This window comes from Crinia signifera, chromosome 7 (assembly GCF_055691185.1).
Source record: "Crinia signifera chromosome 7, ASM5569118v1, whole genome shotgun sequence".
Lineage (NCBI taxonomy): Eukaryota > Metazoa > Chordata > Amphibia > Anura > Myobatrachidae > Crinia > Crinia signifera.
In genome coordinates this window covers 157,970,158-157,994,497 of record NC_139223.1, presented here as the reverse complement: position 1 = coordinate 157,994,497, position 24,340 = coordinate 157,970,158, and the positions used below count along the sequence as shown (strand labels likewise).

The 24,340-nt window shown below is 45.9% G+C and overlaps 1 protein-coding gene across 3 annotated transcripts in view; it reads left to right on the top strand.

Moving 5' to 3' along the window:
• CARF (calcium responsive transcription factor) overlaps positions 1-16,120 on the top strand; it is a 120,422-nt gene extending 104,302 nt beyond the window's left edge. For all 3 annotated transcript variants that reach the window (XM_083154081.1, XM_083154082.1, XM_083154080.1), the window contains exons 14-15: positions 9,258-9,609; positions 13,117-16,120. In XM_083154081.1, the coding sequence (XP_083010207.1) occupies positions 9,258-9,609; positions 13,117-13,223 (459 nt within the window). In that variant the 3' untranslated portion in view covers positions 13,224-16,120. The remainder of the gene's footprint in view (positions 1-9,257; positions 9,610-13,116) is intronic.
• The last annotated feature ends 8,220 nt before the right edge of the window (positions 16,121-24,340 follow it).

Sequence of the window (24,340 nt, the reverse complement as noted above, 5' to 3'; positions counted from 1 at the left end):
ACAATACACACCCCCTTCCAAATCATATGCTCTCTATTTAACACATTTCACCTATAACTCAAGTTGCAGGCATCTTACATCAAGTTACAGGCATCTTACATACAATTCTAACCATATTTCTCACAATACAAACGTTCACAAATTAAGGGGGCGCAGCCCCTTACGACGGTGTGAAGAGCGCCCGTAGAGCATGATGAATCACCTAGTGTATATATATATATATATATATATAGGTAAAGAAGTTCCGCACTCTCACCATCCCATGTTTAGTCGTGGGGTGCTATCCTCTAAGGTAACAGTGAAACTGTACCACAAATAAATGTTCATATGGCCAATGCTGGTCCAATCAAGGGCACTCACCAAATAAAGAGTAAATGAAAATAGTTTATTACCACTCCATCTGTTTCAGTCACAGAGATTGGGTCAGGGTCGACGTTTCGGCCACTAATGGCCTTTATCAAGACAATGCAGCAGTAGACAACCGTTCAGCTCCAGAGACCAGGGTACACTGACACTGTCTCCCAAGCTGCCTTATATACCAAAACCTCTCATCATCAGTCACTGCACCTGTGCATTCTAACTATGGTGTCATGTATAGGTCAGATCCCTAGTCACATGACATCTCAATCCTATCTGATTGGATCTATGTTGTGTGTTATCTGCCACACACAAGATGGCCGTGCGTTTCACTAGGTAACCACGGGTAAACTGCCCGAATAGTCTATTAAATATTCACCAGAATACAGTATTCGTATAAAGCGGGGTGCACACTACTGGACGGGAACCCCATAGGGCATGTAGTATCGAACGGCCGCACTCGTGGCCGTTTACTATCCGCACATTGCCTGAGTTCAAGCATGGCCGTGCGTTCCATCCGGGGATCGCGGCCAATATGGCCGTGCGTTCCACCCGTATGTTCGCGGCGAAAGTGGCAGTGCGTGTCAAATACCGGATGTATCGCGGCCACACATAGCCGTGCGTTCCACCCATCTAAATTGGTCGTGTATGTCAGATATTATTCTCGGTAATCATAATATAGGACTCTATGGCTTCTCGTGTTTATGGTGGTCTGATATACTCAGCTTGGGAGCAGTGTACAGTCTGCCTCTGCCTCTATGTTGTGGCAAATTGTGCTCTTAATCAAATACTTATTAAAAAAATACATATATATATATATAAATATACATATAGTGGGGTGATTTAGTTCCCCATTAATTCATATCACAATTTATATATTTATCTAGTTTTTCTTTTTAAACTTTTTTTCTATTTTTCACCTTTTTTTTATTTTTTTTCAGTGACTGATGATGAGAGGTTTTGGTATATAAGGCAGCTTGGGAGACAGTGTCAGTGTACCCTGGTCTCTGGAGCTGAACGGTTGTCTACTGCTGCATTGTCTTGATAAAGGCCATTAGTGGCCGAAACGTCGACCCTGACCCAATCTCTGTGACTGAAACAGATGGAGTGGTAATAAACTATTTTCATTTACTCTTTATTTGGTGAGTGCCCTTGATTGGACCAGCATTGGCCATATGAACATTTATATATATATATATATATATAGTTTCGAAACATTACGCCCCTTCCTCAGGACAACTGACTAGGCAACAAACCAAACGTGTAGTGCAGAACTAGACAGGAATACTTTTGCAAACAGATTAAAATAGGGAAGCAGACTTACGTGACACACTGTGTTAGCTGGGCGGCGGGTCGGACCTCCGACAGCTTGTTCACGTGACGAGTGACGTCAGACTGTAGTCAAGGCAACCGGCTAGCATCTGACCCGGCGCTCAGATGGAGCCTGTGAACGGACAAAATGGTGAATGTGCATGAATGCATACAAGGAAGAGCGCATGTTGCTTATCTTATTGATAGCAGAAGGTGGTAAATGTTTAAAGTGCACAGTACTTGTAGTGATACGGGGGAAGATAAAAAAAAAATAAAAACATGTAACACTAGCAGTGCTGGGTAATGTGTTGCTGAGGGCATGCTATAATAGTCACGTAAGTGGGCTTCTGTGACAACAATTGTTGGCAGCACAGAGGCGCACAGATACTTACACTGTCACTGTAAACAATATGCAATCATTTGACAGAACAGAGATTCACTAGTTATAAATGACAATAATACAGTATTATAACCCCAAGTTTAACCCAGAGGAGATCCACTGTCACTACATGGATGACAGCCATGTGTATAAATCTATAATCAACAAAAGTGCACACAAGAGGTAGACTAGATGTTGACAGATTAAATTATACTCTACATGACACTAAGATGAAAATTTAAGATTTATAGAAATATGTTTAAGGAGGTCTTTTCATTCAAACCGCAGGGAGCCACTGTGTCCAATACATGGATCCAGTGGGTCTCCCTTTGCAGCAGTTTTTTTAATCTATCGCCTCCTCGGATAGGCATGGGCACATGTTCAATAATTTGGTGTTTAAGGCTAGCCAACGTGTGTTGGTGTGCCTTAAAATGGCGAGCAACAGGTTGGTCTATATCTTTGCCGGCAAGGCAGTTTTTGATGGCAGAGCGATGTGCTGTAGCTCGCTCGCGAAACGGTCTGCTGGTCTGTCCGATGTACAAGAGCCCACAGGGGCACCTGATGACGTATACCACAAACGGTGTAGTACATGTGATGACTTGATTAATTTTGAATTTGTGTCCAGTGCGGGGGTGGGTGAAGAACATACCAGCGTCCATATAACTACATGCGGTGCATGTGGGACACCTGTAGCAGCCAGGGGGTTTAGTTTGTACGCCTGTAGGTGCTATTGGGGACAAATTGGTTTTGACTAAGATGTCTCGTATGTTCCCTTTTAAAACTGGGCATTAACTTTGTGTGGGCAAAGCACGGAAGATCATGGTCACTGGTAACCAACGGCCAGGTGGCACTTAATACGCAAGGTAGCGCTGCACTAGTTGAAGAGAACGTGGTGACGAATGGGATCTTAGAATTGGGGTCAGTTTTAGGGTTGCTGCAAAGCAATCTAGACCTGGGTATATTTAATACTTCTTGCTTCTGGATTTTAAGAAGCCTGTAGTCGTATCCACGTTCTAAGAATTTATGGATAACGGTGTCCAAGGCCTGGTCTAATAAATCATGGTCACTGGTAATACGTGCGATGCGTAACATTTGAGACTGCGGTAAATCCTTCTTTAAACTAGGAGCATGGTGGCTACTGTTGTGGAGAAGGGTGTTGCGGTCTGTGGGTTTTGAAAAAACCGTGGTGTGGAAACTGCCATTCTTAAGGTGGATGGAGACATCAAGATAATTGATGACAGAAGGGTGACATTGCAAGGTCAATTTGACGGGGTTATCCAACAAATTAATGTTGGACACAAGCGTTCTCAGTGACTCCTCGTCTCCCCGCCACACCATAAGGAGATTGTCAATGTAACGGGAATAAAAAATAATGTTTTGAGAAATGATGTTATCTGAAAAGAAAAAGTTGGTTTCCTGGGCAAACATAAATACATTGGCTAGCGACGGGGCCACATTGAACCCCATCGCACAACCGGTGAGCTGCAAATAAAAACTACCATTGTGTAAAAAGTAATTTTTGGTTAAAACAAACTCAAGTAATTTCAGAAACAAAGTAACGTCCAAATGATCGAATTGTTTAGAAATCAGAAATTCCTGCATTGTGGATAGTCCTGTGGAGTGGATGATGATGGTATATAGATTGGATACATCCATCGTGCTTAGTATGGCATTGGTTGGGATATTTGTTAACTGTTGTACAGTAGTTGAATGAGTAGTTGAGTAGTGTCCTTTAGGAAATATGGTTGTGCCATAACATATGGCTGAATTAATGAGTCCAAAAATTGTGAAATGGGTTGACAGAGGGAGTGGCGAGCAGAAATGATTGGTCGAACCGGAGGGTTATTGCAGTCTTTGTGTATTTTGGGAATAGTGTATATCACTGGTGTGATGGGAAAATCAGAGGATAGGCTCTTGTGTCCTTCGGTTACCGCTTGTGTTAAAATGGCATCAAGTTGTTTCTTGAACGAAGTAGTGGGATCCCCAAACAATTTTTTTGTATGTGTTGATATCAGCCAGATGAGTATCCAAATTTTGAATATACTGTGCCCGATCCTGGATGACGATGCCACCGCCTTTGTCAGCTGGTCTCACAATAATATCTTGTCGCTGGGACAAAGATTGTAGTGCCTGTCTTTCTCCGTTGGAGAGGTTTTGTTGTCGTTGAGGCTGGACTTTGTCTAATTGAGTGATAGAATCGTCTAATAGACGTGAGAAAGTACGTAGTGTTGAATTCTGTGAGGGCGGATCAAAGGACGAGTGGCTATGCTGTCGCAGGAAATCCTGATGTTTGTCAGGTGCAATGGTGGTGGTTTGATATTGGAAGAATTCCTTAATGCGAAGGTTGCGATTGAGTCGGTGGAGGTCTATTTTCCACTCTATATCAATTTGCCCTAAGTCTCTTTTCCCATTTTTCTCTTACATTACCCAGACTGTCTTCGTTTTCAGCTTGTAGTAGTTCAGTATATATTTTAGACACCTTTTTGACTTTATTCCCTCCTTTTAAAAAGTTTGTAACACAGCAGCGAATCCTATTTCACTGCCACCCCGCTATTCGCCGTCAGCTCCCAGCCCACACTATTCAATGCGTCGGGGGCTCGCTGCCCCTGACGGCGAAAATAACCCCATACGGCGAATTACAGTCAGCGCTCTACTGCCGGGAGCCGAGGATGGGGACGGGACAGCACTCTGGGGATGGAGCTGGAGAAACGGCGGGGTTGCACGGGTACGGGGACGGGTCAGCAGCAGTACCAGACCTCCGGCTCTTGCAGCCCTGGCACTGACATTTGCAATCACCGCGCAGGGTCTGCCGGAGCTGGAGGTCGGCTGCTGTTGCTGGAGCCTTCTCCCTACTCACACGGCAGTGTCCCGGCTCTCTCCGCTGCTGCTGCGGCTACACTGCAGGGGGAGTGCAATGACAGCCTGAGGATGGGGACGGGAATAGGCGCCGATTCCGTGGGTGCTCTGGGGCCAGAGCACCCACGGAAAATCTTAAGCACCCACTGGCATTCCTGGTGGCTGGCCGCACAGTCACCCATATTTTCTGGCCGGTTTGTGATGTGACGCGCTGGCGTCACACCGCGCTCCCCTCTCTTTCTCCCCCGCCCTGCACTGAACTCATCCTGAGTCAATACAGCGCAGGGAGAGGGAGCGCGGTGTCTCTTCGGGTCCCCCCTCCTCACCTCCCATCAGTGACTTACTTTTAACTTGCTTATAAAGATCCCGCAAGAAGCCGCAGCACTGTTTTTATTCCCCCATGTGAAGTGTACAGACTCTATCTCCAGCATGAAAGCCGGGACCACGGCTACAGTAGCCGTCGGGGAGTCAGTCTGCATTTGAGTTATGTCACAGCGGAACAACAAAGGGAACGCAGTGCTTAAGGACAGGCAGGAGATTTGTGGATTAACCCTTCCTGTACCCATTGTTTCTTCCATGGGACGGATTGTTCTTTCAACAAGTAATGGACTTCTTTTGTGAGTGAACATTTTTATTCATTTCATAAGTGTAATTTTTTTTTACAAGATTGCTTTTTAAACATATTAAATTCTGCTATACTAGTACAAACACTGGACTGAGCCTCTTCTAAACAACTAACCCTAAGCGCCTGCACTATATATTTCTCCAAACCTTCCTGCTTTTTATTATTGTTTGCCGGCTAATTGAACCGGCTGGAAATCTATTACGGCTGTTGGGGGAAAGGCGAGCTTGATTAGACTACACATTTCACCACATTTTACAAACACTACACTTCCCAGACTGTATATACACATGTCTGTATTATAGAGACCACGACCACTTTTCTGAATAGGTCACGCCCCTTCCCCTAAATTTTTCCCAGTGAGCACCCACCAGCAAAAACATAAATCGGCACATGTGGGGACGGGTTCAGCAGCAGTAGCAGACCTCCGGCTCCAGCCGTCACAGCGCTGACATCTACTATCAGCACGCTGGGGCTGCTGGAGCCGGAGGTCTACTGCTACTGCTGAGCTATTGCCTGCCTGTGAGCTATTGCCTGCCTGTGAGCTATTGCCTGCCTGTGAGGTATTGCCTGCCTGTGAGGTATTTCCTGCCTGTGAGGTATTTCCTGCCTAGGAGCTATTGCCTGCCTGTGAGCTATTGCCTGCCTGTGAGCTATTGCCTGCCTGTGAGCTATTGCCTGCCTGTGAGGTATTGCCTGCCTGTGAGGTATTTCCTGCCTAGGAGCTATTGCCTGCCTGTGAGCTGATGCCTGCCTGTGAGCTATTGCCTGCCTTTGAGCTGATGCCTACCTGTGAGCTGATGCCTGCCTGTGAGCTATTGCCTGCCTTTGAGCTGATGCCTACCTGTGAGCTGATGCCTGCCTGTGAGCTATTGCCTGCCTGTGAGCTGATGCCTGCCTGTGAGCTATTGCCTGCCTGTGAGCTATTGCCTGCCTTTGAGCTGATGCCTACCTGTGAGCTGATGCCTGCCTGTGAGCTGATGCCTGCCTGTGAGCTATTGCCTGCCTGTGAGCTGATGCCTGCCTGTGAGCTATTGCCTGCCTGTGAGCTATTGCCTGCCTTTGAGCTGATGCCTGCCTTTGAGCTGATGCCTGCCTGTGAGCTGATGCCTGCCTGTGAGCTGATGCCTGCCTGTGAGCTCTTGCCTGCCTGTGAGCTGATGCCTGCCTGTGAGCGGGCGTCCTTCTCCAGCCGCGTTCCGGCTTTTGAATTTCCTGTTTTCCCCATTATTGCACAGGGCTTATAACTGCTGTTTTTTCTTAGTACCTCACAGTCCGCATGGCTCGTGTGCAATATATAATCACTCTGATAGCACACTGTATATATTTAATGTTATTTACCCCGTGTCTAAAATCATGAAGATATGAAAAAATAGCCCCTGCGCTGGTTGATTCCAGAAACCAAACGGTGACCAGCTGCTGAGCTGGCCCTGGGGATTATAATACTCCAGCGCATATAATCTAAGCTCTGGTCCTACTGCCTCCCTGGCTCTGACTAGTACCCAGCCTTTGCGGTCATGTTGCCCAGTCACTCCAATATCTCCACTATAAACTCATATAAACTGTGCAGGTGTCTAGGGGCTATTCCATTTACTGGGTCTAGTTTTGAAGACAAATTTCCTTTTAAAATCAAAAGTTGTTGCTTTAAATGTCTAGGCAAAATGACCAAAAAACAGTGGATTGTAAAATCAATGTTCGATAAATAAGCCCCCTGTGGTCCATAGTGAGTATTTTAGACAAAACCGTGGCAAATGTATTATTTAAAGGTGCTTGAAATGGGCTGTAAGCATTCCTTGGCTATTGAAAATATTTAAATCAAAATATGTTTACTGCAGAAATGAATCATATCCTGGTACATGTAGTTCATGGTGTTTAGTGCATACAGTGTTGCTCAGCCCCTGTCTGTAGGCCGTGGGTGACTTGGTCATGCTCAGCATCTTTCACACTCAAATGTGCTTCTTATTAGCAGAAATAGGACCACTGGGGGCAACACAACTACATTGCTGCCTGGCAGTGATAAGTGTGACGTGTGCACATCTGTGTGCAAATAAGTATGAATCTGTATATGAAGTAGTATGATACCACGGTTGAGGCTATTCCTCATGTTCTGTGGTGCTTCACCTGCAGCTCTACATGTTTAACACTAATTCCTGTGTAAATAAAGTCTCTAGTGCATTGTAAGTGATGTTTTGCTTTGATGTGACTAATCTCAGGCACACTAGGCGTATAGACACTAGGGGTGACATTGAATAGGATGCGATTCTGAAATAGCTATTTTTAGTTGCGCCGGAATTCGCATCCAGATGTTTTCCCATTATAAAGTATACAATTCGCAAATTTAATGGGATGCGAATTCGTGAAAATGTTACTAAAAATCACGGAAAAAAAATAGACCAGGTTCTGACAGGCGAATTGGCCTGGACCCTGCACAGATCATTGAGAGCTGTGCACGGTTCTATGTTAAAATATGTGTAAAAGTTAAATAAAATTTTTAAAAATATGGTGTGGGTTCCCCCTTTCTAACCATAACCAGCCCAGGGCTCATTGAGCTGGACCTGGTTCCAAAAATACGGGGGGGGGGGGGGGGAAGCGTAGGGATCACCCGTATTTCTGAAACCAGCCCCGGACTCTTGAACCAGTCCTGGTTCCAAAAAATATGGGGACAAATAAACGGGGTCCCCTGTATTTTGGAACCAGCACCGGGCTCCAACAGCCCGCAGTGTCATGCCACAGCCGGGGGACACTTTTTACATAAGGTCCCCCCGGCCATATCATGCTCACCGTTTATGGTCAGCCCTGGACAGGGTGCCTGGGGGAGTGGGTGCCAATAAAGGGGTCACCTAGGCTTTTACCCATCCAGGGCTGAAGCCCGGGCCTATCACCAGCGCCCGTGGGCTGGAGGATCGCATGCTGGGACTTGTAGTTCACCTGTAAAAAGGAATATTTTTTGGGTGATTTTACCGTATCAGGCCAGTGTCCACAGCCCACAGATTTCAGCCCTGGACAGGTGAAGCCTGGGGGTACTTTATTAGGGGGGTCCCCACTCCCCCTGGTACCCCGTCCAGGGCTGACGGTGAGCATGAAACGGCCGGGGGACCTTATGTAAAAAGTGTCCCCCAGCTGTGGCATGACACCTGTTGGAGCCCGGTGCTGGTTCCAAAATACAAGGGACCCACAGTTTTTTTGTCCCCCATATTTTTTAAATCAGGACCGTTCCAAGAGTCCAGGGCTGGTTTCACAAATACCGTATGGTGGACCCCTACGCTCCCCCCCCCCCCGTATTTTTAAAACCAAGTCCGGCTCAATGAGCCTGGGGCTGGTTATGCGCAGGAGGGGGGACCCCACGCCATTTGTTTTTAACATTTCTTTAACACAAAATCGCACATGTCCTCAAATTTTTCTTTACTAAAAATCGTAAATTTTCATGACTAAAAATCGCACCATATCGCACTTTTTTGCAGCGAATTTGCATCTCATTAAATATAAATAAGAATTTGCAGCATAAATCTTAATCTCAATCTTAAAGAGTGCAATATGGTGCGACTTCATAAAATGCGATAAAATCGCATCCTATTAAATGTCACCCCACGTGTCTAAGGACACATCTGCATGTATCACACTCATTTTGATAATATTGCAATATTTTCTTAAGATGCACATGTATGTATTATACTAACATCACAGAATGCTGCCTTGGAACTGAGATCATGCTCTGTTTTCTATTATATAAAGGGTCTCCAGCTGCAGCCATCTTTTACATCACCGGATGGAACAACTGCACTAATAACAGTCAATCACCAGCATCCATCATTCACGTCTTCTAACGGAACTGCCTCCCTCATTACACTGAGCCCCCCAGCTCTGCTAAATGCTGGCAGCAGCGGTCAGCCTCTTGTTCTTAGTCACTTACAGAACCAACATAATGACTCCTCGCTATCGCCTGCATCTGCCCATAACCTGGTGAGCATGGGACAGCTGGTGACGGTGGAAGATTCATCTGGCCTGTCGGGAGAACTGCATCAGATCCTGCTGGGGGAGATACATCCCATCCCTATCCGGATTCTGGACAGTCAGCCAACCATTGGTAAGTAGATATGGCCTGCTTCCAGTAATGTCCCGGAGATATCTTTCATGCTTCCAGTAATGTTCTGGAGATATCCTTCATGCTTCCAGTAATGTCCCGGAGATATCTTTCATGCTTCCAGTAATGTTCTGGAGATATCCTTCATGCTTCCAGTAATGTCCGAGAGATATCCTTCATGCTTCCAGTAATGTCCCAGAGATATCCTTCATGCTTCCAGTAATGTCCCGGAGATATCCTTTCACTTCCAATAATGTCCAGGAGATATCATTCATGCTTCCAGTAATGTCCCAGAGATATCCTTCATGCATCCAGCAATGTCCCAGATATATCCTTCATGCTTCAAGTAATGTAGCGGAGATATCCTTCATGCTTCCAGAAATGTCCCAGAGATATCCTTCATGCTTCCAGAAATGTCCCAGAGAAATCCTTCATGCTTGGAGTAATGTCCCGGAGATATCCTTCATGCTTCCAGTAATGTCCCGGAGATATCCTTCATGCTTCCAGTAATGTCCCAGAGATATCCTTCATGCTTCCAGTAATGTCCCGGAGATATCCTTCATGCTTCCAGTAATGTCCCGGAGATATCCTTCATGCTTCCAGTAATGTCCCGGAGATATCCTTCATGCTTCCAGTAATGTCCCGGAGATATCCTTCATGCTTCCAGTAATGTCCCGGAGATATCCTTCATGCTTCCAGTAATGTCCCGGAGATATCCTTCATGCTTCCAGTAATGTCCCGGAGATATCCTTCCACTTCCAATAATGTCCCAGAGATATCCTTCATGCTTCCAGTAATGTCCCGGAGATATCCTTCATGCTTCCAGTAATGTCCCAGAGATATCCTTCATGCTTCCAGTAATGTCCCAGAGATATCCTTCATGCTTCCAGTAATGTCCCGGAGATATCCTTCATGCTTCCAGTAATGTCCCGGAGATATCCTTCATGCTTCCAGTAATGTCCCGGAGATATCCTTCATGCTTCCAGTAATGTTCCGGAGATATCCTTCATGCTTCCAGTAATGTCCCAGAGATATCCTTCATGCTTCCAGTAATGTCCCAGAGATATCCTTCATGCTTCCAGTGATGTCCCGGAGATATCCTTCATGCTTCCAGTAATGTCCCAGAGATATCCTTCATGCTTCCAGTAATGTCCCGGAGATATCCTTCATGCTTCCAGTAATGTCCCGGAGATATCCTTCATGCTTCCAGTAATGTCCCGGAGATATCCTTCATGCTTCCAGTAATGTCCCGGAGATATCCTTCTTGCTTGGAGTAATGTCCCAGAGATATCCTTCTTGCTTCCAGTAATGTCCTGGAGATATCCTTCATGCTTTCAGTAATATCCCGGAGATATCCTTCTTGCTTGGAGTAATGTCCCAGAGATATCCTTCATGCTTCCAGTAATGTCCCAGAGATATCCTTCATGCTTCCAGTGATGTCCCGGAGATATCCTTCATGCTTCCAGTAATGTCCCGGAGATATCCTTCATGCTTCAAGTAATGTCCCGGAGATATCCTTCTTGCTTGGAATAATGTCCCGGAGATATCCTTCCACCTCCAATAATATCCAGGAGATATCCTTCCACCTCCAATAATATCCAGGAGATATCCTTCATGCTTCTAGTAATGCCCCAGAGATATCCTTCATGCTTCCAGTAATGTAACAGAGATATCCTTCATGCGGCTATAATGAGAATGGAGGGCAGAGCTTACTGACACTGGTGATGTACCCCATATACTGCCAGAGACAGCTGCTATAATGAGACTGGTGGGCAGAGCTTACTGACACTGAGGATGTACCCCATATACTGCCAGAGACCGCTGCTATAATGAGACTGGCAGGCAGAGCTTACTGACACTGAGGATGTACCCCATATACTGCCAGAGACAGCGGCTATAATGAGACTGGTGGGCAGAGCTTACTGACACGGAGGATGTCCCCCATATACTGCCAGAGGCAGCGGCTATAATGAGACTGGCGGGCAGAGCTTACTGACACTGAGGATGTACCCCATATACTGCCAGAGACAGCGGCTATAATGAGACTGGCGGGCAGAGCTTACTGACACGGAGGACGTACCCCATATACTGCCAGAGACAGCGGCTATAATAAGACTGGCGGGCAGAGCTTACTGACACTGAGGATGTACCCCATATACTACCAGAGACAGCTGCTATAATGAGACTGGTGGGCAGAGCTTACTGACACTGAGGATGTACTCCATATACTGCCAGAGGAATAGGCTATAATGAGACTGGCGGGCAGAGCTTACTGACACTGAGGATGTACCCCCATATACTGCCAGAGACAGCTGCTATAATGAGACTGGCGGGCAGAGCTTACTGACACTGAGGATGTACCCCATATCCTGCCAGAGACAGCGGCTATAATGAGACTGGCGGACAGAGCTTACTGACACTGAGGATGTACCCCATATACTGCCAGAGGCAGCTGCTATAATGAGACTGGCGGACAGAGCTTACTGACACTGAGGATGTACTCCATATACTGCCAGAGGCAGCGGTTATAATGAGACTGGCGGGCAGAGCTTACTGACACGGAGGACGTACTCCATATACTGCCAGAGGAAGAGGCTATAATGAGACTGGCGGGCAGAGCTTACTGACACTGAGGATATACCCCATATACTGCCAGAGACAGCGGCTATAATGAGACTGGCGGGCAGAGCTTACTGACACGGAGGATGTCCCCCATATACTGCCAGAGACGGCAGCTATAATGAGATTGTACCAGATACCGGGTCCAGACCAGATTTTTGGTGTAAAGGGATACTACCCAGATTGCATGCATTTTCCTGCCTTTTGCTAATAGTGGGGCAGATGTATTAAGCCTTAACAAGAGATAAATCCAAGGGTGATAAGGAGAGATACACAGCCTGTAACATGGCAGTTAGCAGGTGATTGGCTGGGTGTCTATCTCTCCTTATCATCCTTGGATTTATCTCTTGTTAAAACTTAATACATCTGCCCCAGTGTACTAAGTACTGATATAAAATGCAGTTAAGGTAAAGGTGCATTTCACAGGCAAGTGGAAGTCTGTGTATCACGATTTGAGATTGGGCATATGTGAAAACGTGTATGTTGTCCATTGCTGGCAAGGTTTTCTCCCCTACTGCAGCAGAGGCTCATTGTGGGGAGAGGGTGGCAGATCTGTCCAATGCACTGTGGCCGTGTCTGGACTGGACCTACAGTATGTGCTAATGGCCATTGGCATTGATGTCTTTCTTGGTGGTCTGTACCACATGTGGTCACAGTGGCATATGAACAGTAAGAATCATTATGCTGAGTTGTGCTGCAAGTTTACCTGCACAGCATAGGGTAAATGTAACAGGCTTCCGATATTGATTACTGTTGTCTGCAGATATGCATTACTGTATTAATACTGTATATTGATCATTTGATCAGAATGTCATTGACTATAAATTTGGAAATGTAATCTCTATTTCCCCACGAATGTAGGAATAACAGTTTCTCCTCCTTCCATTGTAGTTGAAGTCAGTCCTGTGGATACATTTTGCACTGAGCAAGTTGGAGATATCCATGGAGAGCCAATAACATCGCAGTCACGCGTTGAGGAAGCCGGAACCCCGGACTGATAACATTGTTTTGTAACTTTGTAATGCATTTGTGGTAGCAGCAGAATTTAGTACGAGCTCTCATATTGAGAGGGACCTACCACATGGACAATACTCACTGCTGACCACTGTGCTGCTGTCAGTGTTGCTGATCATTTCTCCAGGAACAGCCTTTAGAATGAGTGGATGAGAACAACACATGTCAGTATGAATATCTGAGTTCACAGCCTGATGCCTAACATGCCATGTAGAAACAGTTACTTATTTCATGGCATATACATGGACCTTATGTAGCCGTGGCTACCCATCTACAGTCACAGCACTGTTACTCATTACCCCATCTGCAGTCACAGCACTGTTACTCATTACCCCATCTGCAGTCACAGCACTGTTACTCATTACCCCATCTGCAGTCACAGCACTGTTACTCATTACCCCATCTGCAGTCACAGCACTATTACTCATTACCCCATCTGCAGTCACAGCACTATTACTCATTACCCCTCTACAGTCACAGCACTGTTACTCATTACCCCATCTACAGTCACAGCACTGTTACTCGTTACCCCATCTGCAGTCACAGCACTCTTACTCGTTACCCCATCTGCAGTCACAGCACTCTTACTCGTTACCCCATCTACAGTCACAGCACTGTTACTCGTTACCCCTCTACAGTCACATCACTATTACTCGTTACCCGTCTACAGTCACAGCACTATTACTCATTACCCGTCTACAGTCACAGCACTATTACTCGTTACCCCTCTACAGTCACATCACTATTACTCATTACCCCTCTACAGTCACAGCACTATTACTCGTCAACCCTCTACAGTCACAGCACTATTACTTATTACCCGTCTACATTCACAGCACTATTACTCGTTACCCCTCTACAGTCACATCACTATTACTCATTACCCCTCTACAGTCACATCACTATTACTCGTCACCCCTCCACAGTCACAGCATTATTACTCATTGCCCGTCTACAGTCACAGCACTATTACTCGTTACCCCTCTACAGTCACATCACTATTACTCATTACCCGTCTACAGTCACAGCACTATTACTTGTTACCCCTCTACAGTCACATCACTATTACTCATTACCCCTCTACAGTCACAGCACTATTACTCATTACCCATCTACAGTCACAGAACTATTACTCATTACCTGTCTACAGTCACAGCACTCTTACTTTTTACCCCTCTACAGTCACAGCACTCTTACTCATTACCCCTCTACAGTCACAGCACTATTACTCATTACTCCTCTACAGTCACAGCACTATTACTCATTACCCGTCTACAGTTACAGCACTCTTACTTGTTACCCCTCTACAGTTACAGCACTCTTACTTGTTACCCCTCTACAGTCACAGCACTCTTACTTGTTACCCGTCTACAGTCACAGCACTATTACTCATTACCCCATCTGCAGTTACAGCACTCTTACTCGTTACCCCTCTACAGTCACAGCACTATTACTCGTCACCCCTCTACAGTCACAGCACTATTACTCATTACCCATCTACAGTCACAGCACTCTTACTCGTTACCCCTCTACAGTCACAGCACTATTACTCATCACCCCTCTACAGTCACAGCACTATTACTCGTCACCCCTCTACAGTCACAGCACTATTACTCATCACCCCTCTACAGTCACAGCACTATTACTCGTTACCCCTCTACAGTCACAGCACTATTATCTGTAGCTGTTTGAGAATTATGTAGCCAAGATCTTGCTACAGATAAGTATTTATATGATGCGTTGGAGATTTAATAGACAGTTCAGCATCTGCATATAGACAGGGCCAACCTAAGTAATAGTTTGTAGTTACACTTCCCCTTCATGGCATCAAACACTTTTCCATTCAAGTCTCCTGATTTCCATTGTTTTGTTTGGTAAGTAGCAGGCTGCCCAGAGTGATTGTCACTTCCCATTATTCTGCGTACAGATGCAGCTCAGTATCCCCGTAACAATATCTACTGATCCTCTCATTCTGTCTTCTTATAAATGCCTAATGAAAGAAGTATATACTAGTTCGGCCACCAGTACATTGGCAACTCTCTGGATGCTTCCTGCCTTGCAGTTATATATTTAGGGCTTAATTCAGATTTGTTTTCAAAAGCAAACTCCTTCTTTAAAGGACAAAACCCCATGTCAACCTTTTGTCTTTCGGACTACACCCTTCATGGATAAACTTAACTCTCCAGCTGTTGTTGTACTACACATCCCAGCATGCTCTGCGTCAGATTTAGCATGGCAAAACAGAAGCAGAGCATGCTGGGATGTGTTCAGCAACAGCTGGAGTGTCAAGGTTAGCCATCAAGGACCTAGACCATGTCGACCATATGCTTGTGTCCACCTAATGACCTGTCAACCTACAATCATGTCGACCTAGAACCATGTCGTTCCAATGCTTGTCGACCATCATGCTGTAGACCAAATGACCGTATCCCACAGAGACCTACCATTCACCTTACAGTGTGTGTTTTCCAAACCACTTAGTATAATCAGGGAGTACCACTCTTTATCCCATCATTCATTTTGGGCTGTTGAAACTAAGAGTTCCACATGCCCAAGGAGAACCAATAGAAGAGGATGCTGTCCGTTACCTACCTACCACAATGAGATTCCGGGCACCGAGTGTGGCTGCTGGTGTTCATACTGTATCTACAGTATATTGTGTATATGAATTCACTAAATAGTAATCCATGATTTCAGCATAAGATCTCATTATACATGAAGCCCAGATGTAATCATTGCTGCTGTATTTTCCTCTTTCATTATTCCTGTCTTGGCCTTCTGTTGAGTGTATTTCTGATTTTATTTGGATCTCTAATCACGGGTCACACATGAGCACGTGTGGACATAACTAGTGAACACTGATTAAATGAGTTTGGTTATGTTTGGCAGTTTCTATGTTGTTTCTTGTATTTTACAGACAATATGTATTTCAATATTTTCTTTAAAATGAGTCACAATGAACCATGCACCATATACAAACACTGTATGCAGTGTAGGAGGATCGGACACTTATTGTTTGCAGTGTGTGAAGATTGAATGCATGCCTTATCTATGCAGTGTGGGTGGATTGACCACTCGCCATTTGCGGTGTGGTAGTGGGAGGATTGGACACTCGATGTATGCATTGTGGGAGGTTTGGTTGCTTGCCGTATGCAGAGTGGGAGGATATGCCACTCACCTTATGCAGTGTGGTAGTGGGAGGATTTGCCACTCGCTGTTGATTCTTCGAGACACGTCAGAGGCCACAGGCTAAACGCTGGGTAGTGGAGTGGGAGAGAAAGCATTGCAGCACTTAAGAGGTTAAACTTCTGCCTCCCAGTCAGACCAGGCTCCTCCTCTCCTCTACGCCAGGCAGCTCAGTTTTTTCGGTGCTGGCAGGAGCCAACATGCAACTTGCAGAGGGGTTGCATTAAGCAGACTTACTTCATTTTATTTTTTATATTTTATTTGTACACTGACTACCACAGTGCAGGGGGCCTATCAGACACTCGCACTGCTGCTTCATCACGTGGGACCGGCGGCTGCAGCACCATGCATCAGTTTGTGTCTGCAGCCATCCCTGGGCACCCAGGAGACCAACAGCCGCAGCCGGGCTCCACGTTACCAGCCAGGAGCGCACATGCAATCGGCAAATAGCGGCTGTAGCAACCCAGTGCGAGGGACTGCTGGGCTGCACTAGCAAGTGGATGGCTAGTCCGCCACCCGCTCCTGATGGACCATCAGGGATGCAGGTGTGTGGGCAGCAGCGCCTGTAGCAAGTGCACCCGGCACACCAGATCCCTGCCATTTTACTGGTGCTGCATGAGGTCATCTTCCCATTTGTTAGCAGGGGGAGTGGGCTCTCCCCACACAGCCCCTCCCCCAGGGACAGGATGGCATAACCATACAGGTTACCACCACTGCTCCTAAATACAGACATTATTTGTTTCTCACTAAATCGCCACCTGAGTGCTGCCTTCCTTTGGATATGTGTATATATATTTTTTTTCTGTAATTCACTCGTTGGGATGCGGAGAATGGAAGTGAAGTGGCTGGAGGGGTGGTGCAGACGTTAGCGAACATGTGTATTCAGTACTTTCTGGTGTTGCGTCGCCTGGCCCGGCCTTTCACTGCTGTCATGGTGGTAGATAAGGATTTTGCAGCTGCCACTGGGACGGAGCCTGGACTAGAGATGGGTCGTCCGCGAACGAACCGGATCTTTTGAACGGATCCCACCTAAGAACGAAAGAGCCGTCGATCCCAAAAAAAAGGTGATCCGGTTCAGTTTGAATTGCATTTACCTGATCTTAGTGCTGCCACCTCTGTAGACTGAGTACAGTGCTGTGACTGCAAGTGATAGAAAGATTTGCTGCTGCTGCCAGAGATGGCCATCGGTGCAGATGCCATCGATGGTGATTCTACACCCAGCCATCGATTAGTGTTCTTGCTCGGTCATGTATATTCCCCCCCCCCCCCCCCCTTTTTTTTTAAAGCGAGGCCCCGCCTAAAAGATCCGTATCTTTTCACCGGGGGATCCCGGCTCAGCTTAATGATCCGGTTTGGCCATCTCTAGCCTGGACAAGACAGGTTCTCTATGAAAGGAGGCTGTGCGCTGCTGACTATATATGGGGAGGGGCTGGCTGTGGGCTGCTGATTATATGGAGGGGGGTTGGTTGTGTGCTGCTGAATATGGAGGGGGAGAGCTGGCTGTGTGCTGCTGACTATGGGGTGGTCTGGATGTGTGCTGCTATCTATGGGGAGGGGGCTGGCTGTGAGCTGCTGACTATGGAGGGGGAGGGCTGGCTATGCAAAATATGGAGGGGAGTGCTAGCTGTGTGCTGCTGACTATCTATGGGGGGCTGGCTGTGCACTGCTGACTATGGGGAGGGGGCTGCCTGAGGGGAAGAGGTGATCAGACATGTGCATTCAGTACTTCCTGGCGTTGTGTCGCTCAGCCTTCCACTGCTATCACGGCGGAAGAGAAGGATTTTGCAGCTGCCGCTGGGACAGAACCTGGACAAGACATGTTCTCTATGGGTGGGCAGCTGTGCTATCTATGAAGAGGAGGGCTGGCTGCGTGCTGCTGACTATCTATGGAGGGGAGCTGGCTGTGCGGTGCTGACTATGTATGGAGGGGGTCTGGCAGGACGGTGCTATCTATGTAGAGGGAGGGCTGGCTGTGCTGACTATCTATGGAGGGGAGTGCTGGCTGTACACTACTGACTATGGGGGGGGGGCTGGCTGTGCGCTGCTGACTATGGATGGGAGCTTGCTGTGCTGAGTGGAGGGGGACTGGCTGGGCAACTTACTATCTATGGAGAGGGGCTGGCTGTTCAGTGCTAACTATCTATGGAGGCAGAGGGTTGGCTGTGCTGACTACCTATGGAGAGGGAGGGTGGGTTTGCTATCTATAGGGCGGCTGGCTGTGCACCACCGACTGGGGGGGGGGCTGGCTGTGTGCCGCTGACTATGGGGGGGGGGGGCAGCTGTGCGCTGCTGACTATGGGGGGGCTGACTGTGCGGACTATCTATGGAGGGGGGCTGGCTGTGCAGTGCTGACTACCTATGGGTGGGCGGGGTGGTATGTCCTGACTATTTGGGGGTGGGGGGTTATGTGCTGAGTATGGGGAATTGTGCTATCTATGAAGGGCTGTGATTTATGGGGGGCTGTGATGTCTACGAAGGGCTGTGCTGACATTATGGGGAACTGTGATGTCTATGGGGGCTGTGCTAAATACCGCAGAATAGAGAAAGAGAGCCATGTAGCACTGGTGCGCCGAGACAGGAACGCATGAGCATCTCACTTGTTTGCATATCTATTGCCAGGAATGGGATGTACGAGCGTCATATGCACGTATGTCTCATTCACGTCGTGGATCACCATTCAATACACAGAGAGCCACATGAATCCATGTGGCTCCATTTATAGAATATTGGCCTTCGGGCTTGATTGAATTTTTGAATGTGGTCCACACGGTCTTAAAGGTTGAAGACCCCTGAGCTAGAGATTTACTCGGCGGCTGCTATGAAAATCAGCCTGATCGAGGCTGGTGCCACATCACAAAACCCCCCCAATAAGCTTTGGCGTGCTTGCATTTTCCCTGACACTCCCACTCACAGTTGTCGTTTGGTGGGAGTGGTTAGAAAAACAATGTATTTTTGACAGGAAGTAGGCCTGATCCAATCACCTTGCAAGCGGCTAGCAGAGGAAAAAAGTCGCATGACTTTATCGCGGATGGGTGTTGTAATAATGTGCTAATCGGTCGCAGGCCAAATTCACAGCTACTGTATACAATCAGTTCTAAATTGGACCCTATATCTTATCCTTAGTGTCAGTCATGTATTAATGGACAGGAATCACTTGTTTGTACACAATTTACTTATTCCATTATACAGAATGTGGATTGGTCATATGAAAGTCTATTATATCATAAACCAGTGGACATAAGGCAGTTACGCTGTTTCTGTTACCTTGCAACCTATCAGTAGTTAATCTTAGCAACTACCATGCCCTCATTTCCTTTACAGCAGTGGAGCTCTGTCTAAAGGCCCCCATACACTATGCGATTTTCGGCCGATTTCATCCGATTTCGGCCCTTTGGGCCGATAAATCGGATGAAATCGGCCGAAAATCGCATGTGTTTGACATCTGATCTGATCTTATGCGCGTTCCCGTGCGCATCAGATCGGATCAGGGCGTCGGACCTGCTGAACATCAGATATATCGGAATCTGACCCATCATGGGTGCTTTATAGCACCCACGATGTTTCAGATCCGATATTTCTCCGTGTACCTCCTTCCGGCGCTATGGACCTCCTCCTGCCCCCAGTGTAGAAGCAGCAGCAGCCGGATCTTATGTCACAGAAAGTGACAGGCAGTCAGGCACCACGGCAGAGAAGAGTGCAGAGGGCTGCGCGGCAGTGAGAGTCTTCTCTGCTGGCTGCTGCTAGATGACAGCTCACTGAGCTCAGCATGCGCTGCTGCTAGAAGACAGCACGGGCAGCAGATGAAAGCACAGGCAGAAAAGCCCGGACCCCCCCTCCACTCCTCTGCTAAGACAGTACGGGCAGCAGAGCCCGGACCCTCCCCCCTCTCCTCTGCTAAAGACAGTACGGTCAGCAGAGCCCCCGGACCCTCTCCTCTGCTCCTAGATGATAGCACAGGCAGCAGAGCCCTCTCCCCTGCTGCTGATTTTCAGCTCGGTCAGCAGAGCCCAGACACTACAGTGGGAATTCTGTGTGTGCTCTACCCCTATTATGTGTGACTGGATGTAACAACACAGGTGTAATCCACACCTGTGTTGTTACATGCAGTCACACATAATAGGGGTAGAGCACACAGAATGGTCAGCTAATGGATGACAGAGAGGGTTGTGTTGGTAATCAGCTTTATTATTCAAACGTGCTGTTAAAGGCCAATTGTTTGAAGGGGGGGGGGGGTTTGAGGGGGGAATATATATAATGTATGTCCAATCAATATCGCACCCGTCAGTCTTTTTATATATGAATAAAGATCACCAGGACTATGCATTTAAAGCGACGTTTCGGGACTTCTTTATTGCCCCTTATATATATTTATACTGTAGAGGCCCTCCTAGGTCTGTATCGCCCAAACAACACAGACACAGGGGTCTGAAAGCAACGTTTCGGTTTATTTAATGACCATTTTCAAGCTCATACAAATAGTAAATGGTACATACCTAAATAATCTCCACCAACACCACGCCCAGGTCGTCAGCTCCCCGCTGCGTGTCGAAGTCCAATGACCTCACCATCCATACCGGCCGGTATGCGTCGCTGGACGGTGACGTCATTGGACTTGGACACACTGCGGGGAGCTGACTACCTGGGAAAAAATTTTAAGAAACAAAACAGTTCCCTCCAGACAGCAGCGCTGTCGCTATGTAGAGTGGTCATCAATGTACAAAAAGACACCAGACATGGAGTATAAGCCAACATTTCAGAGCCAAGTGGCCCCTTTATCAAGGTGCAGAGAGAATCGAACCTCTCTGATATAAATACCCCAGTGGTTTGTTCGTGTCTTCTGCTGCAGCACCATGTCTGGTGTCTTTTTGTACGAGTGCCAACACCCCCCGAACTATATATACAGGAATCTGCTGCGCTATATAAGAAACTGCAAATAAATAAATAAATATACCACCATTCTCATTTTCTCAGAACAGTAATACATGCAAGGTATAGCACTGTTCAGGCCACTCCCTAGAGCCATCCCATCAGATAAATCTCATGGCACATCCAATTTGCGTCAGATAAATTGCGTGATTAATCACATGTGATAAATCACATGTGATTTATCTGACGCAAATTGGATGTAAAAAATGGCACATCAAGTGTCAAATTGTATGTAGGCCTCCTGGGAAGCTGCCGGGGAAATTCAGGGGAAATCAGATGCAATTTTACAGGTCAGATAAATCTCATAGTGTATGGGGGCCTTAAGGCATCTCCTTTCACTGACAATGTGAAAGGTTGTAAAATACATTTACATATGAATAGATGCAACCACAAATCATTGTAATGTGTCTTATCAGTTTTAACCTTATGCTTACTGAGAATAAGAAAACCTTTTAAAGTGTCTCATTCGCTATATACTTATAAAGGAATTGATAAGCAGACAATCGGTTATGGTGGGATCACGGATCTAACCCTGTGTCCTAGTATATTGTAGTCCTTAATGGACAATGATTCAAAAAGGGCAACAGACACTTAAAGGAAACAGTTTCCACAATACAATTTAGGGTATACAAAGTTTACATTACAGATATATATTAAACGAACGCAGGCACAGTTATCATGATGCAACAGACACACATATATGAATATCAATTACCGTCACAGATGCATAGTTGCGATTGAACATGTTCTCTCCCCGGGATCCTGGGAATGTGCTCTGTAAGATCACATTTCTGACCAGGGATCACAGTGTTGTTCCTTTTAAAGCGAAGGGGTGGGAGAGTCATCTTGGTGGTCATTGGGTAAGGCAAAGAGACCAGGTGTATTCTCATTGGTTCTTCATTCCACGTGGGTGTCTTCCTGTTAATGTGTGTATCTTCTTGGCCATGAGGTCCTTTGTCTGGGGTTATCCACACATGTATCTATACACTTACACACACACACACATATATATATATATATATGTAATTAATTGCATTGCCATAAATATAATGACCGTGCGTCTGTGACGGCGATTACAAAAATACTAAACTAAAAATATGGACGATCATATTCCAATACTTTAGGGAATACATAATGTACATATATCGGCAGTGTCACTATGATTTAGACATTAATGCATTACGTCCGTCCTTGATCGATTAAAGATTATTTTGATTAAAACTAGATCTACGCAAATAGGGTAGTTAAAATGGGGCAGAGGATGATTGCAATACATTAATAGCATAGAGGTGCAATTTTGTTTTCCACAGTCCACCCTTTGATAGTAAACACAATTATCAACTATCTAAACATTATAAAATACAAAATGAAGAGAGATCAATAAAAACAGTAACAGTTATTATCAAAAGAAGAAATGGGGATGGGTACACATTTGTTGAAATACATCATCATGCACATTGGCTAGCCCTAGACTATGGATAAATGGGGAGACACATTTACCAGGTGGTGTATTTGAGGGGGGGGGGGGCAATTGCTTTTTATTTTGGGGAAAGAAAGTAGGGGTCATAGAGACTATATCACAATACTAAAATAAGCAGCAGCAAGTAAAGGGGAATATTACAGACATGTATCTCTGGGTATGGTATCCCTTATTGGGTAATGGTTTCTATTTCTGGGTTGTATTCAAGCTCTAGGTGTTCTGTGGCCCTGCTTGTCCTTATACTCATTATTTCAGTATGTTTGTGTCTGCCCCGGGTTACCCACTTCATATTCTTAAATAACAAGCTAAATAGTATGATGACACCACTGAAACAGAGCAACCGTTTCCCTTTGTTGTCTTAGATTCCCTGGGCCCATTCTTCTAATCCTGAAAACCAATGCATTGGGTTCTACCAGGAGGTCCCCTTATTAATCTGTTCATAACCTCCTGTGCAGAACAAATTCCTTTATAGGCCTGTAGCTCTTTTGCAGTGTATCTGAATGTGTCATCATATGTCTCGGTTATGTTATCTATATTTAAAGTTAATTATTTTCCTGGCAGTATGGGTGATATCTAATGCGAGGAGAATTTGATACCCGAAGGTCCCATGGACTAGATCTGAGGCTAGAGGTTCCTTGCTGATACTCAGATCTCTTCTATGGAGTTATTTGTAGTGTGTATGAGTATAAGGAGAGGGTACACCTTTATGAATTTTTACCATTGAGTCATGTGTTAGAGGATTGCCTGAAGTGAAGACCCTATCTAAATAACACAGTCCGATGTGATTCATAGAGAGCCATTTGTATGCCCACCTGCCACAAATAAAATAAACATCATCTGGGAGGAAGTAAGGTACAGAGAATCTCATAACTTTGGTCATGAACATTCCCTCCTCCCCGACTTGAGTTGCACAAGTGTCAGGTTGTAGTATTTTGGCACAATACCCTGTAGGCACTCCGCCAACCATAATGTTGTTGTTTTACTATGAAGATATATTTGTAATGCTTTCCACTTGTGTGGATTTTTAACAGTGTTTCTTAAACAATTGGCTCTCCATCTGGATGCTGCGAATAGGTTATCGTCTGATTATACCATGTCTCTTCCCATGTCCTTGGTACCTTTGAACTAGTGAAGTTACAACACATAAGGGACTGGTCTACCTGATATGGATGCAATTTAAGTGCAGGGGACCTGTTGTATAAGTATTTATTATGCTGAGGTTTTCCTTTACTTAGATTATGTATCTCAGGCAGTGTAAGAGGGTATGGGATTAGACCCACACTACTCCATTTCTGAGGTACTTGCGAATATACCCAGCATTCTGTCTGATTTAAAGAGTCTTCTTATTTGAAGAGTCAGCATTCTGTCTGACTCTTCCTATGAGCGAGTAGTACTCGCCCAAAGGATTTTGTTGGTACTTATTTCCTAGCATGGCGCCCATCTCATTGATTGCATGCTTTAAGTTTAAGGTACTTAAGGCATACAATCAACGAGATGGACGAGATTTTC